Source organism: Corticium candelabrum, chromosome 12 (genome assembly GCF_963422355.1).
Source record: "Corticium candelabrum chromosome 12, ooCorCand1.1, whole genome shotgun sequence".
NCBI lineage: Eukaryota > Metazoa > Porifera > Homoscleromorpha > Homosclerophorida > Plakinidae > Corticium > Corticium candelabrum.
This window is the reverse complement of record NC_085096.1, coordinates 5,134,555-5,149,554: the sequence shown is the minus strand read 5'-3', so window position 1 is coordinate 5,149,554 and position 15,000 is coordinate 5,134,555. Positions and strand designations below refer to the sequence as shown.

Sequence of the window (15,000 nt, the reverse complement as noted above, 5' to 3'; positions counted from 1 at the left end):
ATTCACTTATTGTAGAACGTAGCCATGTCTTGAGTCTACGGAGAGCACTAAAACTTCTTTCACTTGTGGCGTTTGTTGCCGGCATTACCAGAATGAGCTTGACTACTTTGATGACTTCAGAAAAAAACTGTCTTTCTGCACTGCTTAAGGATTTGAGGTATACGACCAGAGACCGTACATCCGTCAGTGGCTGTTCAGTACCTGCATGAAGAAGAGTGAGCTGTGTTTGAAGTCGGTCTGGGTGACTGAAATCATCACCATAAAAATTGACAATCTCTTTCAGTGCTTCCGATTGCTGGGGTTGCTGAAGAGAAGTTACAACTGTCTCTAATTTCTGTAACATGTTGAATCCTTTCTGATGAAATCTATCTTTGACTGCTGCTAAAATCAAGTCAATGGCCTTAAAGTAAGCCCTTCGATAGATCTCCTTCACTTCTACTGGATGTACTGTTGCACCTTCTCCTACCTCGAATTGTCTTGGAACTTTCCTACGTCGTGGAAGGGTAGGGGATGGCACTTGAAGTGACAATCTTTTGCGTTCAACGTACTTCCAAAATATATCAAAGCACTCATCAGATCTCATTGACTGGATAGTTGTTGTTGTAGTACTGACTAGCTTTTGGCCTTCGCATGCTGAAATAGTAGAACTCTGTAAGGATCGGGACAGGTTGTCCACTATGTTCAGCAGCTTTCTTCCAAGTTCAACACCATAAACGAAGTCAAATGTGTCCATCTGCAAAGCGATTCCTCCAATTCTAGCTCTCATCTCAGTATCCTTTGTGGCTTCTTTTGCCACATCCCAAGTCATCTGAAGTGTAGTGTAGTTTTCAGATATTGACGTTAATGCCTCAGCCCTGACCGTCCATCGTGTAGGACAAAGAATCCGTAGTCCTGGAGAGCCAGCAGTGACAACATCTTTAAACTTCTTGAAGATGCTTTCACGTTTGGGTGATTTTTTTATCAACTTAGTAATTTCATGTACGGTCTCCAGAGCACTTCGCATGACCTTGATACCTTTCAACACATCCTGAGTCGCTAGGTTTAATGCATGACCATAGCAGTGTGTGTACAACGCACGAGGCTCTAGATCATTTAGTCTTTTTGCAACGCCTGACTTCGCTCCTGCCATGTTACTAGCGCCGTCGTAGCACTGGCCTCGGCAATGGTCAATCCTTAGATTCATGCGTAACAGGATATCTTGAACTGTTGCTAGTATAGAGTCAGCAGAAGTTGAGTCTAAGCTATACAGCCCTATTACTTCCTCATGGACTTCCAGATCATCATCTACGTATCGAAGACAGAAGACCATTTGTTCAGTATTGGACAAATCTGTAGTTTCATCTACCATGATAGTGTACCACTTTCCCGATACCTTCCTAACAACATCTCTCAGAATCATTAATGCCATGATACTGAGAATTTCATTTTGTATACAGGGGCTTGTGAACTTGGCCTGGCATTTGTCTAACCATTTCCAGAGCCTCGGATTGTCTTCAGCACGCATAATGAGGAGTTGCATTAAGTTGGAATCCCTTTCAAGAGCGACACTACCTTCAGGTTTAGACCGACCACGCATGGCGAGACCTTGCCGAGCAAGGTATCGAATGCAACTAATAATTATCTGTAACATATTCCTATTCTCAACCATTTCTTCTGCATAACCTTTCCCTAGCATTTGCCCAACATTCTGTTCCTTGCCAACCACCATATCCATAGCATCACGATGAAAGACTGATTTCTGATGTTTTTCAAATTTAGTGAGTGCTTTCTTCCAGTCTGTAAAGCCAGTTCTCACGAATTTATCGTCCAAGTTCCCAGCGCGCAGAGCAACTGAGCCTAAGTCCTTCTTCTCCGCCACCTGGCAGTAGAAGCAGAAGACTTTGTCATCTGCTTCTTGATAATGCAACCACGGGTATCTTCTATACCAAGAAGAACAGAATGCTCGCTGCTGCTTAGCAAATGTGCGATATGGGAAGGACAGCAAGGGTTGGTGAGGACTCCAAGGCATCAAGGTGGGCTGAGGCTGGGCGCCAGCAACCGGTCTTGTCTCGGAGGCATCAGTTGCGTCTGGCTGGTGAGAGTGGTGGCCGCTTTCAGAACTTGTAGAGGCTGGTCCAGCCACGTTGCTAGTTTGGGCGTGCTCTTGGGCGTCTTCTTCACCTGAGACATTGCTTTCATGGTCAATGCCAGTGGGATAGTTAGTTACACTTCCATCCGGTTGTTGCGCTTTCCGCAGCCACGCTATCAGAGACATTGTGATACGGATGCAGTCGGGTGATGAACGTGCACTGGGCGCATGCGCAAAAGCACAATTAGGCCTCTTGGTTAAGCCCCCCCAGTTTTAGAATTGTGTCTACGCCCCTGTTTGTGGCATAGCTAGCACTTGCAGACAACTGAAGCATGTTGAAAAGGTAAATGTATGGAGTGTTGGTGACGAGTTTCTTGTAGGGTTGTAGTCTGAGATCTACAATTTGCGGAGTGATGACCTTCTACGTAGATCACATGCGCCCATTGGCATTTGCGCGCAGACTAGACTCTGCAGCAAGAAGCGCGCAATGACAAGGGAAGGGGTTGATCTTGACATGAAGCTACGGTTTGGAGGTTCAACTTTAAGCTTCCATGACTATTCTTTTGCAAAAAGATGTATATTCATGCTTGAAGACTTCTCGAAGAGTAGACGGCAGTTTCATGTCAAGATCAACCCCTTCCCTTGTTATTGCGCGCTTTTTGCAACAAAGTCTAGTCTGCGCGCAAACGCAAGTGGCCTCATAGGAGATGCACCTGTGATCTAAGTAGAAGGTCATCTCTCCGCCAATTGTAGATCTCAGACTACAAGCCTGCACCACACCCGTCACCAACACTTCATAGACTTACCTTTACAACATGCTTCAGTTGTCTGCAAGTGCTGGCTATGCCACAAACACTAAACAATGGTGATAGCATCCCGTATGGTACGTTTATTGGATTAGTTCTAACGCTAATTTGATTTTGAAGTTACGGGACACTTAATGACGTTTTGTGTGACAGTGATTACTTTGGGAGTGACATTTAGTGACCATTTAGTAAGGAGACATGGCAGGAAGTAGGCGGGATGATCCCAGACTCTCTCGCGCCTTGAATTGTTATACGGGCACCGGACAAGACTAGCGCGAGAGAGTCTGAGGACGAGGCTAGAACAACACAAGAACACATGAACACCCGAACGGACGAACACTCACACACTATAAATTTGGGCTTGTGACGCATGCGTTTAAACACATGTGCGCCAAGACCCCACTTTCTATACTGACATCTACTGATATGTGCATGCGTTCTGCAGTTTGGGCAATGTTCGTCAATTCTTCTATTTCAGAACTGCCAACTGAGTATCCAACTACTGGCGCAATGACAACATCTAGTCAAATCGCAGCCATGAGATTCGTTGACCCTTGTTATTCACCAGGTGCATTTCTATTGTTCGTCTATCTATTTGTCGCTGCATAAACGCACACATTGTTGTAAAAGATTTCGCTTTTTTCGTTTAATTTTTGAAATATTTTAATTTGTTTTGACCGAATGGGTGTAGAGTGGCTGATCAAATGTTGCTGCTTATGCCCAACAAGCAATCTAGCAATTTGCGAAGTACAGTAAAGGTTGAACTTGACGTTTTTGGACGAACGTAGCTCATAAAGTGGGAGTGATTGTCAAAATAACTACACGTAGTATGTTTCTAATATTTCGTATGAATACAAAGCACATATTTAAAGGCAGCATTTCGACACTGAGCAAGTCGATGAGCGTTTGTGCTTAATTAATTAATTATTAAGTGAATAAACACTGCAAAATTACTTGTTTTGTTCTATTTGTTCAGCTTCGTCTATTGCTGAAGGAAGTGTGAGGCTTGCTGATGGGGACACTCCAAATGAAGGTCGAGTGGAAATATAGCACAAGTATAGGAATTTCCGTTTTCTTGAAACTTCAATGGCTAAACATAAAATATTTGGTTAATAGAGTGGGCGATGGGGAACAGTATGCAATGACTATTGGTCTTCAACTAACGGACGAGTGGTTTGTAAGCAGCTAGGATACCCATACTACCGGGGAAGACTATATAATAGGCCGGGTACTGGGTATATATGGATGGACGAGGTCAGATGCAGTGCAAGCGACTTAAGATTGCAGCATTGCTCATTTCGTGGTTGGGGAAGTCACAACTGTGGTCATATCGAGGATGTAGGCATACTATGTGGTGAGTGCAATCTACTAAGCCATTATATATAAATCTAATTTTACATAAATAAAAATTAATTATAAAAATTAACAATCAAATTTTTTTCGTGAGTGTTTATTGCATTTCAGTTGCTCTATTTAATTAACCGGTATTTTATTTAAATGTTTACATTCGGTTCGCTTCGTATCGAAATTCATAGCAAAGCACGGACATGCAGAACACAAGGCATCTGTTGAGGCATGTCTTATATGGCCACTTTGGTACGTAGGAAAAGTGTGTGTAAGCATTGTATTTTGAATTACAAAGTGTCCAATATAGTTTGCATTTTGTTGCATAATAAGATTATTTGCTTATGAGTGTAAATTGTGTTAGATAAATTGATTAAAGAATGTACAAAATTTTGTGCAGGAACACCCATCAACGGTGACGTTCGACTTGTTAATGGATATACTGCAAATGCAGGAAGGGTTGAAATTTATCACAAGTGAGTGATGATTACGACCATTTTGCAACTCAAATGCAATTTCTATTTCTATGCAGTGGGGAGTGGGGAAGCGTGTGTGCTGAAGGTTTTGAATTGAGTAATGCGAATGCGGTGTGTGAGCAACTCGGTTACTTCAGCGCCCTAACATCCCCATATCACGAGCAAGGCTGCGGAAGAATATGGATGAGCTATATTACTTGCCGTTTCGGGTGGTATTCACGATTAGATGACTGCACTTTCTCAGGCTGGGGCAAACGCAGCTGTAGTCATTCTCGATATGCGATTGTGATCTGCGGTAAGACAATCACTATGGCAGAGGAAGTTGCTGTATATTGTCTATATATTCTTTTGTGTAAGAATTTACTTTTTAAAGTCTTTATTAATAAATTGCAGCAGAGACGTGTGAAAGAATTATTAATAGACAATTGACTGATGACGTCACGTTCAGCTTACTAACTGTTCATAGAAGAGTGTTAATAATTTATTAGTAAAATAGGAAGTCGTCTACTGTCGACGTCTTTTAACGATAATGGTGGTTATAAGAGTTTGTGTGAAAGATTATATGTATGTTCGTCTTCAATTCACACATACACGCACGCACACACACACACACACACACACGTGCTTTCTATTATGTATAAGACAGAGTCATATTTGATAGATCCACGGTCTTATACAACATCTCCGATTAGAGAAGATGATAAATCAGGTAAGATTTATCTATTTCTTGTTTTTAAAGAGTAAAATGTATATATATATTTAATATTAATGTCGTATAGCGACTTCAATAATTGTTGGAGTTACAGTTTCTGTAATATCGGCTGTATTGGTATTTGTTATTGTTTTAATCGTCATAATCCTGGTAAGACGCAGACAGGCGACCACTACAACAACGACGACAACAAGTGCTCAGGTATTAGCTGGACGACCGGCGCAAGCACAGTCGGTTATTTTCGTACCATCGGCATATCTGAATGTGACATATCCCAGTCTTCACTTCAATTCTAATGAATTGAGAGCTCCGCCTTCGTACGAGGCGGTGATTGGCTATCGAGGCGATGGTCAAACAGTGAACTTTGGTGAAATGAATCAACGAACGTCGCTTGACTCTGCATTGAATGACAATGTATCTCAAATGTGACAAAGCTGCCGTTTATATATCTCGTCTCGTAGCTTAACGTTGTAATGTGTGCAGTTGAATTTAGCAATAATAATAGTGAATGGTTGATTTTACTGATTAGTATATTCGAATGACATTTTTTAGACGAGATTGGATTATTGCTGAAAAATTAATTAAAGTGCTGTCTAGCCTTTATTGCTATAATGTGAAAGTATCTTAGTGCTGCACAGCCAAAGCGAATACGTCTCTTTCTTCGCTGCGCCTCATCGTTGTATTTTTCTAACACACGCACACATACACACACGTCAGCAAGCACACACACAATCACAAATACAAACACACACACACACGCACACACACGCACACACACACACACACACAACTGCCAAGCCTAATTTCAACTCCCTAGCTAGTTAATCGATTAATTGCCTTGGTATTTGAATGTAAATTTTGAAAACGGTCGGAAAAGGCTAAAGAGTCGCATTGCTAAATGCTAATGCTATAACTGGCAACTCATTGATCATGTTCGCATAAAAACTGCAGCCATGTACCAAACTCTCTCGTCTAAGGTTGTTTGCTAATGAATCACGTGATGCCATGGTTTGTACCATACCATTAAAGGTCTGCTTCATTTCAAGTTTAATTTACAACGTGCAGGCCACAGGTAAGTAATCTGTACATTGGTTACATTCTGTCTAGTTGACAATTCCGCCAGGCTAACGGGCTCGAGCGCTAATTTAAACTACTACCTAAAGCACTTTCACAACAAGGATCTGTACCACTTTACCAGATTGCCTTTTGGTATTGCCAGTGCAGAAGCGGTGTTATAAAAATTTGATGGATCAGATATTACAGAAAGCAGAAGGAACAGGTTGCTACTTGGATGATATATTTGTCACGGGCAAGAATGATGAAGATCATTTCAAGTATTTGTCGTTCGTTTTAAAAAAAGACAAAGTAGCGAGACGGCAACGTTTGGACGGCGACAGAGACAGAGCGGCGAGAGCGCGTGCTGAGCAAGTAGTACATTCGGGACCTCGCAACAAAGATTTTACGTGACGTGTCCACAGACCTATCTTTATACTGCAGTATCTTGGCCGTACTAAGGACGGGCCATGGATACTAGTTTTGAAATAGATTCAACTCTAACTGACAGTTCACGAGGTTACCAGAGACGAATTACCTAGAGCAACCAATTTAGGAAAAACAGTAGTTGGTATCTAAGCAAGAAAGTTTCGTAGATAATTAGTTAGTATTGATTTTTGTCGACACCTTGCTACAATCAAATTGGTGACTACGAGCCTGTTCCGTCTTGCGAAGGCAAAACGGGAATATTGGCCGTATAATATAGTGTAATGAACACAATCTGTTATAGCTAGACAGTAACAATTTGTAAACTTTACTTTCAATTTTATTAAAATAGTTTAAATTTTAGCTGATCAGAGCTGCTGTAGCTTATGAACGTGTCTGTTTTATTGTGTGTGTGTGTGTGTGTGTGTGTGTGTGTGTGTGTGTGTGTGTGTGTGTGTGTGTGTGTGTGTGTGTGTGTGTGTTTGTGTGTGTGTTGAACCTCTACTACTAGAAGCTCAATGTGATTTTCGTGCGGGTAGAGGAACGATTGATCAAATATGGTTGGTTCGTCAGTTAATTGAAAAGTTTATTGAACATGAGTGTGCTGTCCATATTTGTTTTGCTGATCTGGAAAAAGCTTTTGACTCCGTACCTAGAGAAATTCTCAGACTACTTTTGAAAGAGAGAGGCATTGAGGAACAATTTGTACAATTGATTGTTGACATTCACGATGGAACACATTGTGTTGTCAAATATATTGGTGAGAAGTCATAAAAATTTGAACTTACAAATGGTGTACGTCAGGGTTGTGGTATGTCTCCTGTATTATTTAATCTCGTCATGGACAAGAAGGTATGTGAAGCACTAAACAAAGCTAAAGTTGGCGGAGTAGAAATTGAATACTGGAAACAGGGAAGTCTCTACATGAACTACAAAGTCAAAGCTCAAGGAGCTAGTGTTATTAAAGTTGCTATGTATGCTGATGATTTAGCTTTAGTTGGGAAGACCTCGGGTAAACTACAAAAGTTGGTAGACAATCTACATGAGTCATGCTGTAAATGGAGAATGAAAATCAGCATCAAGAAAACAAAAGTTTTGAGCATTGGTTACGAGCAGGCACGTATTCTTCTGGACGGTTCTGTTCTTGAAAACGTTACAGAGTTTACTTACTTAGGGAGTATCATGAGCCAAGATGGTGGATGCATTGCTGAAATTGATGCTCGTATGAGCAAAGCAAGTAAAGTTTTTTGGTTCCTGGAAGAAAAGGATATTTACCAACAGGCAGTTTTTAATCTCCACAAAGATGTAAATTTTTCGTGCTTTGGTGAGACATGTTTTGCTATATGGATGTGAGACTTGGTCCGTTACAAAACCAAACTTGCAACGCTTAAATACATTCCACATGCGGTGCATTCGATCGATTCTTGGTGTCTCAAGATGGAATAAAATCAAGAATTCAGACAACGAGCGTGTGAAGACCCTGTTGCTATGACAATACAGAAACAATGATTGCAATGGCTGGGCCATCTGCTACGCATGAGTGACAATCGTCCCCCAAAACAACTACTTTGCAGCAGACTTAGTAATGCAACAAGACCGACACATGGGCCTAAACAGAGATGGATAGATGTTGTCACAAGAGACCTCAGATCATTACATATCAGTCTTCGTGATGTTGATGATCGCGCTGCTTGGAGAAGCGGTATTACGCTGCGTTGCCATAACCCATAGTGGGTATGGTGGAATCAAGGTTCAAGGTGTGTGTGTGTGTGTGTGTGTGTGTGTGTGTGTGTGTGTGTGTGTGTGTGTGTGTGTGTGTGTGTGTGTGTGTGTGTGTGTGTGTGTGTGTGTGTGTGTGTGTGTGTGTGTGTGTGTGTGTGTGTGTGTGTGTGTGTGTGTGTGTGTGTGTCTGCTTGTATGGGAAAACGCATGGACCTAGGAACCCTTACTCTTTTTACTCACACATACCACACTGATATATGTACGTATACTTCAATTTGGACAATGTTCGCCAATTCTTCTATTTTAGACCCTTCAACCATTTATCCCATTACTGAAGAAATGGCATCATCAACTCCAACAGCAGCCTAGACGGTCTCTGACCCTTGTTATCCAACAGGTGCTGTTGTATATGTTCTACTACATATGAATAAAATGTAACTGTAGTTTTAAGAAATTGTAGCTGCAAATTTTTATATTTATTGTACAAATATAGTATATTTATAAAGTCAATGTTAAATATCTAGTATGTTTGATTTCGACTCTATATAGTTTCTAATATATTAATTAATGCGTCGCATATATTTAAATGCATCATTTGTATTGTGTAAAAGTCAGTGTTTTCTTTTATGATTGAGTACATAACCTAAACGCGGCAAAACTAATCAATGTTTTATTCTAATTGCGCAGCATCTCATACTATCGACGGAAGTGTGAGACTTGCTGATGAAGACACTCCAAATGAAGCTAGAGTGAAAATATATCACAAGTATAGGAATTCAGTTTTTCTCTTATTAAAAAATTAATATAATAAATAAACATAAAAACATTTTGTTAATTCAGTGGTGAATGGGGAACAGTATGCAATGACTCTTGGACTTCAACTAACGGACATGTCGTCTGTAAGCAACTGCGATACAAATACTACGTTAGTACCTATAGGCTATCTACCGGTACAAATTACCAGGTGGTGAGAAAGTATAGATCGACAATGTGGAATGCAGTTGGAGCGACTTAAGATAGCAGGATTGCTCATTCCTGGTTGGGGAAGTTACAATTGTGGGCATAGCGAAGATGTAGGCGTAATCTGTGGTAAGTGGAATCAAACGTAACCGTAATTAAAATTTTAAAAATTAATAAATTAAGCAATTAATGAAATTTATTAATACAATTAATTAATAAATCTATTATGTATATTAACAATGAAATCGATTTTGTAGGTGTTTATTGCATTTAAGCAATTATACTTAGATTTAATTGAGCGATATTTTATACAGACATTCTCCACGGCTTGTTATCCGAATTTTAATAATCTTGTCTAACTTACTACTTTAATTCATTTGCATCACCGAAGCGTAGAAACAAATTTAAAGCGGTGCAGCCTAACGCGCGCTAGTAAGCGTGGTCATTTAGCTTGCTGTACCATTAACACTGAAAGTGACATAAAACAGATGAAGTCCGCAGCACATGATCTCGCAGTTTAGTGAATCTAATATCTTCTAATATCAATGTATTAAGCAACTCCAAATATTGAAGATACAATCTTTGCATTATGTGTGTATGTGCATTTGTTGTTGTTACAATCATTCTAATCCTCGACGTCGCTAATCGGTTAAGACGTAGACAATCGACCAAACCTGTTACTACAACTACGACGACAGCAAGTGCTCAAGTATACGCCGGACAACAGGAGTAGGCGCAGTCGGTAAATTTAGTTTCGTCTGCATGTCTAAATGTGACGTATCCCAGTGTTCACTTTAATTTTGATGAATTTGGACCTCCGTCTTCGTTCGAGACGGTGATTGGCTATAGAGCCAATAGTAAAACAGTGGACTTTGGTGAGAGGAATTAACAGTCGACTGACCGGTTAATACCGGACGATGGTTGGATGGCAATTAGTGCATTTCGAATGTGGCTACGCTGCCGTTGTGGTGTGTGTATATATGGATGCTGTATTAAACGATTGATTTACTGATTTTTAAAAATTTGAATTGAGATTTTTTAGTACCGAATTATTGCTACCATATATGTTGTTCTAGTGTACCTTTCGCCGACCTTTGAATCGCTACAATTGAGTTTCAACCGTATCTATAGAGAGTGAATCACTCACACATGGTGACCATAGAGCTCAATCTACGCAGTAGACTCCACTCAGTCTCCTTCAGTCCTCGTCATTTCCCGGATAGTCAGTCCTCGCTGCTCCGTCTGCTGTTCTGTCAGTCTGCTCCTCGCGCGCGTTACGAGTGGCTGTGCAAGAGACTACGTGACTCGATCCAGACTTTCTTTAATCTTATACCAGACAATCAAAGCAAGCATCGACGAACCAGCAGAATTTTTGTGAAAGAATCACACACAGTGAACAGCATGAGGCATCAAAACGCATCATGGCAGCGATGGTGCGTCATCATGACGACACTCATCACTTTCAGCACGATTTCAGGTTGGTTCACATGCCCATTTATTACTCCAGTGTACAGAGCGTGTAATGTGTTATATTACCACTACTGCACAACATTCACTCTTACACTTCTGGTTCTCTACAGAATCGGCCAACACGAAGTGCGACTTCGAGTCTGGATTTTGTGGCTGGAAAAACTTGCCCCGCAATGACCTGAACTGGACACTGATGAGCGGCTCAACGCCATCTATTGGAACGGGCCCTAGTACGGATCACACAAAAGGAACATCCTTAGGTGCTATTTTGGTTTTCTGTTAGCAGTTTTCACATCCTGTACTTGCCTTGCTTCTTCGTCGGAAGACGAATTATAGTTTATTTTTGGTTGTCTGGTCCAGTGCTTCAATGCTTATTTTTATGACTTATCTGGCTTGTTCTCTGTCTGTCCAGGTGTCTGTCTGTTCTATGTTTGTCTGTCTGTTTATCATTTTGTTTATCTGGCTTGTTTGTCTGTTTGTTTGTTTGTCTGTTTGTTTCTTTATCTGTTTTAGTTTGTTTGTTTGTTCATTTTTTGTGTGTTTTTTGTTTGTTTGTTTGTTTATCTAGGTGTCTGTATGTTCAATGTTTGTCTTTTTTTCTTTCATCTGTCTGTCTATCATCTTGTCTTTCTGTCTCATTTTGTTTAGTTGTGTTTGTCTGCTTGTCTGTTTGTTTGTCTATTTGTTTGTCGGTTTGTTTGTATGTCTGTTTGTTTGTTTGTTTGTTTTTTTATCTAGGTGCCTGTGTTCAATGTTTGTCTGTTTTTTTTTCCATCTGTCTGTCTATCGTGTTGTCTTTCTGTCCATCATTTTGTTTATCTGTTTTTGTCTGTTTTTTGTTTGTTTGTTTGTTTGTTTGTTTGTCAGTTTGTTTGTCGGTTTGTATGTTCGCCTGTTTGTTTTCTTTTTGTTTGTTTGTCTGTTTGTTTGTTTATCTAGGCATCTGTGTGTTCAATATTTGTTTGTTCTTTATTTATTTGTCTGTCTTTCTATCATATTATCTGTCTGTTTGTTTGTTTGTTTGTTTGTCTCTTTGTATTTTATTAAATTTTAGTTGTAGAATAAATGCTTGATATGCTAGGTCATTACGTGTACATTGAGACGTCAAGAGCAAGTAATACACAAGCTGTACTTGCAAGTTCTGCTGTGACCAACTCAAATCAAATGACCTGTAAATTGTCAATGGCTTATCACATGTACGGCTCACAAATTGGTACATTGGAAGTGATTGCTCACACTACGTACGGAAACTCTTCATTATGGAGTCGTTTTGGCAACCAGGAGAATCAATGGTTAACCACTATCGTTGACTTTGGAAGCATAACTGGCTCGTTTGAAATTTATTTGAGGGCTTCACATTCATCTGGCTTTAAAGGAGATGTTGCTTTGGATGATCTTTCACTGACTAATTGTCCTCCAGGTCCGTATGATTTTGCTAGTAATCAGAACTGAAAGTGCTAATTGCTTAATGAATGACATCATTTCAGTAGGGCATGTAGTTATATACCTGTGCTATATCCGTCCAAATACAAATCCCACCAAAATTAAGCTCTGGGGCTTTATTTCAAACCACTTTACAACTTAGTCTGAATGTTGTTCTTGATAAAAGACTCAGACTGAATATAAGACTTACTTATGCAGTCTTTAGCTGCATGCATGCAGGTGGTATTTGTTTCAACCTTCAGAGCTACCTACTCGACCATTCGTTTGAAATTATCATATATTCGTTGAAGTCTGTAGGAATCACTACCAACGTTGATGACATGACTGGCAGGATGCATGAAGGACAAAAGCTCTCTGAAGCAAGTCAAAGTCAAACATACGACAAATCACAATCAGTGGAAGCAACTGAGCTGATGCCGGAAGATGGCACACAACAGGAGGAAGATCATCTAGCACTTTCAGAAGAATCAGACTTTGAAGGCTTAACTGGACTACTTGCTGCAACTTTTATGTAGCTTGTACCACGTGAACAGATACGAATAGTGTACATAATTGAGAAGTGAAACAACTTGCAACTCTCTAGCATGCAGTCAATATCTTTGTACCATATAAGCCTCTGTCTAAATGCATGCCCCAAGTCTTTCATTAGTACACAAAAAGGCGTATTGAATTTTATCGTTTTCATTCAACCCAAGGACTTGAATTTGGACTGATGTTATATCCTAAATAATACAATGAGCTAATGTATTTACCTGTAGAATCATCCAATACAGTAATTATTTATTAGTAATTAATAATAACAGTTACAGTCGCTTGTCACTTACCCAACGTTCACTTATCCTGACAGGTCAAGCTTACCACATAGTTGATGATATGACAGATAATGAATACATCCTGTGTATTATATAAATTCACAATCAATCATGAAAAATATAATTTTTATCTCTAGATCAATAAGACATTTTTTTGTTCAAATTTACATCTTGTGTTTGTCTATGTGTGTGTGTGTGTGTGTGTGTGTGTGTGTGTGTGTGTGTGTGTGTGTGTGTGTGTGTGTGTGTGTGTGTGTGTGTGTGTGTGTGTGTGTGTGTGTGTGTGTGTGTGTGTGTGTGTGTGTGTGTGTGTGTGTGTGTGTGTGTGTGTGTGTGTGTGTGTTTTCAGTATAACTAATGTGGAAAATGCCGTGTAATATAAACAATAGTTGAGTTTGTAACAGTTTCTGTTATCCAAAATATTAACTTATCCAACAGAGTCCGGGCCCAAGGGGTCGGATAAGCGCCACGTGACTGTATTAACACTTACTGAAAGATGCAGCGTCTTAATACAGAAGTTTAAAAGATTGGTTTAACGTATTGAATTCGTGCAGACGACAGACATGGTTTTGTACTTCAAATTGTTACAGCTATTGTTATTGCTCATTTGTAGGTTCTCCACTTCCTCCACCAACTTCATTCCAGCCTCAACCATTTCCTAGTGAGTTTCAACTGTATGCTCCACTTCTCTTAGTACTTGCTCACTATTTTAATACTTACAGACACGACATGCTCGTTTGAAACCAATCGTTGCGTGTGGTCCAATGATGTCTCTAATGATGTTGATTGGGTTATGCGGCAAGGAGGTATTGCTTCATATCAAACTGGGCCTACTGATGATCACACATACCATAATGGCAGTGGTAAGAAAGCAAACAATTGATAACACACAAAGTTGATTTAAGCATTTATTTATATGTTTTTACTTCGTCAAGTGTTTTTGTGTTTGTTTGGTTACTTGACTGCCTTTTCTTCACTCACTTGTTTCTTTTTAATTAAATACCAACTTGTATGTGTGTAGGTCCGGTATGGTGTGTGTGTGTGTGTGTGTGTGTGTGTGTGTGTGTGTGTGTGTGTGTGTGTGTGTGTGTGTGTGTGTGTGTGTGTGTGTGTGTGTGTGTGTGTGTGTGTGTGTGTGTGTGTGTGTGTGTGTGTGTGTGTGTGTGTGTGTGTGTGTGTGAGTGTGTGTGTGCGTGTGTTTGTGAGTGTATGTGTGTGTGTTTGTGTGCTTGTGTTTGTTTGTTTGTTTGTTTGTGTGTCCATCCGTGTGTTTGTTTGTTTGTGTCTGTGCGTGTGTTTGTTTGTGTGTGTGTTTTCATGTGTGTGTGTGTGTGTGTGTGTGTGTGTGTGTGTGTGTGTGCGTGCGTGTGTGTGTGTGTGTGTGTGTGTGTGTGTGTTCATGTGTGCACAGGTAAACATACACTTGCATGAGTGCTAATTGAGTTTATACATTTATGTGTGTTGTTTGTTTGTTGGACCATAATTTGTTGTGTACGTTTACTGTTTTGTTGGTTATTTGTGGTCAATCTACTGCCTGCCAGCTGTGCATTTATCTATTTCTCTGTTTGTTTATGTGTCTGTTGATTGCTACACCAATTCTGTATCAATCCTTACCATTTAATGTTGTTCTCTACGCTTTTTATGTCTTCCTTCTTTTCCTTTTTTGTGCTTCTATTTTGCTCTATTTACAGGTAAGTACATCTACTTT

The 15,000-nt window shown here is 40.0% G+C and overlaps 2 protein-coding genes across 2 annotated transcripts in view; one reads left to right on the top strand and one right to left on the bottom strand.

Annotated features, from left to right (window-relative positions):
* The window catches only part of LOC134187623 (zinc finger MYM-type protein 1-like), a 2,385-nt gene extending 131 nt beyond the window's left edge, over window positions 1-2,254 (bottom strand). Inside the window, exon 1 of the mRNA XM_062655775.1 lies at window positions 1-2,254. This exon is cut by the window's left edge and continues 131 nt beyond it. Coding sequence (XP_062511759.1) covers window positions 1-2,254 — 2,254 coding nt within the window.
* An 8,979-nt stretch (window positions 2,255-11,233) lies between these two features.
* LOC134187622 (deleted in malignant brain tumors 1 protein-like) overlaps window positions 11,234-15,000 on the top strand; it is an 8,928-nt gene continuing 5,161 nt past the window's right edge. Inside the window, exons 1-4 of the mRNA XM_062655774.1 lie at window positions 11,234-11,297; window positions 12,119-12,457; window positions 13,906-13,953; window positions 14,015-14,155. Coding sequence (XP_062511758.1) covers window positions 12,202-12,457; window positions 13,906-13,953; window positions 14,015-14,155 — 445 coding nt within the window. The 5' untranslated portion in view covers window positions 11,234-11,297; window positions 12,119-12,201. The remainder of the gene's footprint in view (window positions 11,298-12,118; window positions 12,458-13,905; window positions 13,954-14,014; window positions 14,156-15,000) is intronic.